The 6,860-nt window shown below is 46.2% G+C and overlaps 1 protein-coding gene across 1 annotated transcript in view; it reads right to left on the bottom strand.

The window, feature by feature from the left end:
- LOC120743106 (rap guanine nucleotide exchange factor 1-like) overlaps nucleotides 1-6,424 on the bottom strand; it is a 22,089-nt gene extending 15,665 nt beyond the window's left edge. The window contains exons 1-5 of the mRNA XM_040046651.1: nucleotides 5,950-6,424; nucleotides 5,649-5,776; nucleotides 4,270-4,481; nucleotides 4,043-4,199; nucleotides 219-463 (exon numbers count right to left, since the gene is read on the bottom strand). Coding sequence (XP_039902585.1) covers nucleotides 219-463; nucleotides 4,043-4,199; nucleotides 4,270-4,481; nucleotides 5,649-5,776; nucleotides 5,950-5,977 — 770 coding nt within the window. The 5' untranslated portion in view covers nucleotides 5,978-6,424. The remainder of the gene's footprint in view (nucleotides 1-218; nucleotides 464-4,042; nucleotides 4,200-4,269; nucleotides 4,482-5,648; nucleotides 5,777-5,949) is intronic.
- Between the last annotated feature and the right edge of the window lie 436 nt (nucleotides 6,425-6,860).

Genomic DNA, 6,860 nt, shown 5'->3' with positions numbered 1-6,860 from the left:
CGAACCAGACTGATGCAGACTAAACCAGACTGACCCAGACTGAACCACACTGAACCACACTGATCCAGACTGAACCAGACCGAACCAGACTGATCCAGACTGATCCCAGACTGATCCCAGACCGAACCAGACCGAACCAGACTAAACCAGACTAAACCAGACTGAACCAGACTGATCCCAGACCGAACCAGACTGGACTCAAGTAATTTAAGACTCACCTCTGTCCCAGCTGGGGGGTCACCTGAGTTAGCGACTCTGGGATGGGCATAGGAGGTTTGGGAGGAGCTGAAAGTATTTGCTCCTCCTCTCTCTTCGTTGGCTCCACCCCCATATTCTTGTCCTTCTCATCAGCAGGATTCCTGCAGGTCGATATTGCCTGCTCATCAAACCCTGATGACTCTGGCTGGACAGGTGACAGGGGGGCGGAGCCTTCTTGTCTCTCTGCAACCAATCGAACCAGTTCCTGAAGAATCCATGAGAACAGAAGTGAGTCAAAGCTGTTTCAGACAGATAAAAATATAAGGTCCATTCACTGGCTCGTCTCCACTGAGACACTGAGAGCAGAGTGCAGTGTGATAACCATAATAACATGACACAGAACAAACAGAAAAGTGAAGAGAAGCCAGACATGTCTGCAGCTGATCTCTCCAACACTGAGGGAGTCCCAGCAAAGCTGGAGAGATGGATGACCACAGGAATCACGTAACCTTCATTATGGCGTTAACAGATAAGTATGACAGGGGTTTCTGGAAGCAGCTGGATGGACTTCCCCCACTCTGTGCAGGAGTCCCTCAGGGCTGCGTGCAAAGCCCACCTCTCTGTACACCCACAACTGCACACCAACCACAACACCAGCTTAGTCATCATGCAAGCTATTCTATTGTATTTGTGATGATGCAGTGGCAGGAAGTCATGGCATCATGTATAATGACTGCTGTGATGGTTTCACTACATATACTCTCAGGGTTACGTGGTGGAGATGTGATTAAACATCTGCTGCAAATGAATTCACAACCTTAGACGTGCTAATGTGATGCTGATATATGCAGATATGAGATTATCTTTAGGCTGGAATATGAACAACTGTATAAACGTGATTCACAGTTGGGTCCATACATTTTTGGACAATGACACAATTTTTGTAGTTCTGCCTCGTCAGTGGATTTTAAACCAAACAATCAGGACGTGTCTGCAGACGTTCAGCTTTGATTCGGAGAGTTTAACTAAAGCTTTGCTTTAACTGTTTATGAGTTACAAACATTTTACACACAGTCCTAATTTTCAGAGGTTGAAAACTAGCAGGACAAACCAACATACGTTTAAATATAAAGACTCTTTTTAATACACGGGTGGAAGTCTGCCTGAAGCCTTCAAGAACAGATTTTACAGACCTGTGCAGCTAAAGTCTAATGGTCCTGTTCCTGAGTGCACCCAGAGGTTTGCACCTGTGAAGGCAGCTTTGACTGTGGACCTGAACACTGCTACAGCTTCTTCCTCGAGGTGTTCCTGACTTGATGCTTTTTGTAACTATAATTCTGTCTTCATGCACTTTAGTGTCTTCTGTGGACTCTGTTGCTTACAGCATTCGTTCATTCTAACAATGAATCAGACTGCTGATTGGGTCACTTCTAAAGTTTCTGCTCTCTGATGGGTTATTTTGGTTTTTCAGCATAATGACGTCCTCCCTCATCTCTGCTGACATCTTTCAGTCATTTGGTCTGTGTTTCTGGAGGAGCTCAGAGTAGAGCTGCTGCTCCTCCGCATCGAAAGTAGCCAGCTCAGATGATTCGGGCGTCTGATAAGGATGTGTCCTGATGAGGGGTTAATCCTCACCTAATCATGAAACTGTTGTCCAATTGCTTTTGAGCTTCTGAAAATGTGGACTGTGTTTAAAATGTCTGTAATGATTGAACTATTACTCTTGTTAAACCGCTTAAATTAAAGGTGACGTTATGATCTAAGTTCCTCTAAGGCGTTGTACCAAGGCAAAATCAAAACCGAGTCGTTGTCCAGAAGCTTTTGAACCTGACTGTAGTAGAAATGTTGGAGAAAGGAGCCGACTGTGCTGAAGAAAGACGGATCCAGAGGGGAAGTCAGCTTTAACAATGATCAGGTCTATTTAGTGCTGCTCAGGAGCAAAATAATGAGAGCACAAAAGCATTTAGAAGATGGACAGAAACATTTAGCATTGATAAGTTGCAGCACGTTAAAGTCTTCATTATTTTTAATGTGAGCATTGATGAGACAGCAGCTCTCTGCAGCCCAACAGCGCTCTGAGTGGAGATACTGAACTCTGAAGCCGTCGGCTGAAATCGGATAATTGATCAGAAATATGAATTCATTATTAAAAGGACAATTAACATTTAAATGGAAAAAGCGTTTTAGTGGACAAAGAGTTTTTATAGTTTTTGTTTCCATTCGTGGGGGTTCCAGTGCAGTTTGAGTTCAGATGGTTCCCACAGCGAGTTCACTGGTTTCACTTCAGGTTTTAATGCTGAAAAATGTTTAGTTTCAGTTTTTATGAGTTTCGCTGTTCGTCGTGCACATTTCAAGAAGTTCAAACTCTGAAGCCTCACAAACATCCGACTGACGCTCATGTGACTCTGTCGTCCTCGTCTCGTTATCGACCGTCTCGCTCTTTGTTTTCCACGTGAAAACTCTCACGTGTGCTTTAGCTTTACATTCACTAAACAGAATCATCTTTATTTATGATTTTTATAGCCAAAAGTTTTAATATGGAGGGAAAAGAACACGATTAGCACATTTAATCTTGAGCATATTTGTGCAAATTACGACTCACTTTGACTATGAATAAATCAATAAAACAAACTGCAGCTGTGAAAAGAAAGAATTAAGGAAAAAAGGAGAGTTTCAGACGAGAGCAGCGGCAGCTCGAACAGGAAGGCCGAAACGACGACGGGAGGAGGAGCAACACACCACGCGGACCTGGGTTCAGCCAATCAGAGGTTTCATCAAAGTACTAAAAATAGCCTTCATATTTAAAATGGTGTTCGTTTGTCCCCTTACTTCTGAGCATCTGAAACTGTGACACAGCATCAAATATCCACTCAGCACAGTTTACCTCATGAAACAGTTTGTGAGCCACAAACCTCTAACGTGTTCGACACAGAGAATTAAAGCATCATTTAAAATAAAACTCAGTGGACACGTAATAAAGAGCTGCCATTCATGTTTGTGTCGTTTTGGGCCAAAGAGCTTCAGGCTGACATGCCTGTGTGGGATTGTCATCAGAGGTCAAAGGTCAGTCTGGCTTAAAAAGAATAAAAGTATTTCAGAGGTCTGAGGTTCGTCGTCGTCGGGCTCCTGAATGGCACTCAGGAATATTTAACGACGAATGGACGAGTCTAAGCAGAAGCTGTTTTTAGAAGGACGTTTCCCTCACAGACGATTTCTGTTCCCGTTTGTCACAAGATCTGTTCGAATACTGAGAATGTATTTCTGCGGACTCAGCGAGCCCATCGAGACACGTGACGACGTTTCAGGAGCTTCAAACACACTTCAGACAGCTGGTGACCATTACGCTCTGTGAGACCACAGACGATCAGAGGCAGGTCACCGAGCTCCTCACCGCTGCTCGGCCTGAACCCACAGACTCAGGTCCACGCCATCAAAGCACGACTCTCAGAACCCGCTGCCTTCACTTTCTCAGCTGACTGAGCAGTTTTGGCTCGTGATTCGAGAATTCGAGAAGCTGGAAAACCCGAAATTAGACGTTGAGTGAATGTGAAAATAAAAATCTGGTACAAAAAACACCAGAAGTCCAACAAATGTCCCGTGAGAGTTTCTTTGTTTGTCCATTTTCTTTCTTGTTGTATGTGTTTGTTTTGTGTTCTCTGTTGTTGTTTGACTGACTGATGTGGTTTATTGTTTGTTTTTGTTTTGTTTGTCTTTATTTTTGCTCTGTTTGTTTGTTTGTATTGTTCTACAGCCTCACAGCAGTGAAGCGTCTGGGGGCGAGCTGCTGCCGTTTGATGCTGTATAAATAAAGCTAAACTGAATCTAGTCTGTGATTGGTTCTCACCTTGACGTTGTCCAGCAAGGTCCTGATCACTTTGGTAACGCTCTCTGTCGACTCCTTGTTGTCGTGTGAGACGCTCTGCAACATCACCTGATCGGTCCAGTGAATCAGCTGAGCCAGAGAGCGGTAGAGACGAGCAAGACAGGCAGCGACCGTCTTACTGCAGGGACACACACGGGTCAGATGGAGGACACGTCGTGTTCAGAAACTGCCACGTCAGTGACACCTACCTGCTGTGTAGGCGAGGCTCCAGCTGGACCAGAGTCTGGATCGCCTCCAGGACCCCCCCAGAAGCCCCGCCCAGCAGACCACTGACCACAGACTGGTTCAGGACCGGTTTGTCCACGCCAGGTTTGTCAACACCCAGTCGGTCCACCAGAGCCTTAAAGTACTGCAGGGAGCTGACCACGGCCCGCTGCTGGTCCGCGAACACACCTGACGACTGCGCGCGCACACACACACACACACACACACACACACACACACACACACACGCACACACACACACACACACCGTTCTTCAGCATCAGCTGATAAACTTGAAAGAAGTAGGGTTAGGAGTTAACCTTACACAGGGGACTTAAAGAGGAAGTTGATGAAGAGCATCTTCATCAGCTGCAGATGTTTGAGCTGTTCCAGCATCAGATCTCAGTGCTGGGGCTGCTCTCAGTTACTGCGGTCTGTTCTTTGGAACGAGCTGGCCTGAGATCAGTTACAGGTGCGAACATGCAGACTCAGACACAGGCGTGCACTCGTCAAGTGCTGTCGTTCTGCTGTCACTCCCTCTCCACAGGGTTTCATGATTTTATGTGTTTATCTTCTGTGTGGAGTGCACAGAGGTGCGTGTGATGAAATGTGCGCTATAAATACGCTTGTGATTGTTACTGTGTGTTACAGTGTGTGATGATGATGCCATTAGAAGGCTCTTCTGAGCGTGTGCAGGAGATGCGGTCAGCTGACCTGAGCTAAAAACACACCTCCTCTGAGGTCTTCAGACTTCCTTCCTGTGGTCTGACCAATCAGAAGCTGACATTCTGTTTGGAGCGCTGTAGAGGAGACGGACCATCTGGCTCGTTCTCAGCGTTCAGGTCGAAGCAGCATGATGATATGATGGGCATTAGTGCACATTCATGGGTAACTGTGACCTCTACAAACACCATTAATGCCGAAGGACGTCTGCTCCACCCAGACATCCACCCTGATCTTTAAACAAACCTCGCTGAGGTCAGACTCCAGCAGCCAGACCTGAATGCAGGCCGGACCTCCACCCACGGGAACATCTGGAGCTTTGTGAAACCAAAAACACGGCAGAAGCAGCTGGTCTGCTCAGCTTTGACAGAGTTACAGAGGAGCTCAGAAGGAAGCCTGCAGCTACAAAAACTTCCTTCTAATGTCCTGTTTGGAAAATGTTCTCAACCGATCGATCAGCTGGTTGGCTTTTGGGCGACTGGCAGCAGGTTCGTCCAGGTCCTGCAGTGCACATATAAATTCTGACGTCACGCGATGTCACCTCAGCTGACGTCTGAGGACGGTTTCAGGTTCAAGGTGCTGATGTGACTGCGGGTCCTCACAGAGACACAAAGACGTGTGTGTGTGTGTGTGTGTGTACCTGGGGCTGCTGCAGGTTCAGGTCAGGTGGTTTGACTCTCAATGATGGGGTGAGTTTGACAGGACGTCTCGTCCGCTGTGGGTGGAGCTTATCCTTCAACCTCATGGTGAGATATGCAATCTGGGAGGCTGGGGAAGAGGACCCCATCATCATCATCATCATCATCATTATCTTTACATTAAAAGAAAAAAAGAGTCCTAACAAAGTCCTGAGCGCTGGCAGGAAGTGCCATTAGCCTGCGGTGGCTAACAGTTAGCCTGTGAGAAGAGAAAGAGCAGAAGAAGAAGAGGAGGACACTCACCTGTCTTACTCTCAGCCCGGGAGGACATGTCTGCAGACAGTTTACTCCTCTGCTCTCATGTCAGACCCTCGCTCTTCTTCTGTTTGTTTCTCTTCTGCTGCTCGCCCTCCACCCGCCTGCTCTCTCGTCCTCTGTCTCTGCTTCAGTGTGTCTTCCTTCCTCGTTGCTTCTTCCTACTTTTGCCTCATTTAAATGAAACTCAGCCTCTCAGTGAGGATGATAATGTTGCTGAGGTCACAGAGCTCTGCGGTCCCACAGCTCCACCTGGTGGTGGTGAGCAGATGGCACAGCTGAGCCTGCTGATGGAGCTGAGCGTATCAGAGGCAGTATGCGTGCTTATGTTAGTAAACAGACTGCAGTCATCAGGATTTATGAAGGCGTTAAATATAAAGCAAAGAAATTAGCTGTTCTACGACTGTTTTCATGACTGTGTTATTGTACCAACACCATAATCATTCCTGTCCTTTATGGCAGTATTTTTACAGAACTATCACGTTACATTTATTACAAGTTTATAATAACTGATCTTCAGTTACTGTGTGGGCCTCGGAGTGCAGGAGCTGAGTAAAAACGTGTTTCAGTAATAATCCTATTTCAGGAAAAAAATGTGTTTCAGTGACAAACCTGTTTAGGTAAAATCGTGTTTCAATAACAAACCTTTTTAAGTAAAAAACATGTTTCAGTAAAAACGTGTTTCAGTATGTACTTCTTTTTCAATGGTACTGTATTTTTGCTGGTGAATGTTGAACTTCTTTGAAAGGTAACCAGTTGGGTGATCAACACCCTGCTTGTCCTCCTGCAACAGCACCGCACCTGCACCGCTGGCGCTGGCATCCACCTCTAGTTTGAAAGGACGTGTGAAATCAGGAGCGGCAAGTACTGGTGTGCTGCAGAGGAGAGCTTTGGCAGAC

Source organism: Simochromis diagramma, unplaced genomic scaffold, assembly GCF_900408965.1.
Source record: "Simochromis diagramma unplaced genomic scaffold, fSimDia1.1 OVJJ01000038.1, whole genome shotgun sequence".
NCBI lineage: Eukaryota > Metazoa > Chordata > Actinopteri > Cichliformes > Cichlidae > Simochromis > Simochromis diagramma.
The sequence above is the reverse complement of the archived record's forward strand: the minus strand, read 5'-3'. Positions and strand labels throughout refer to the sequence as shown.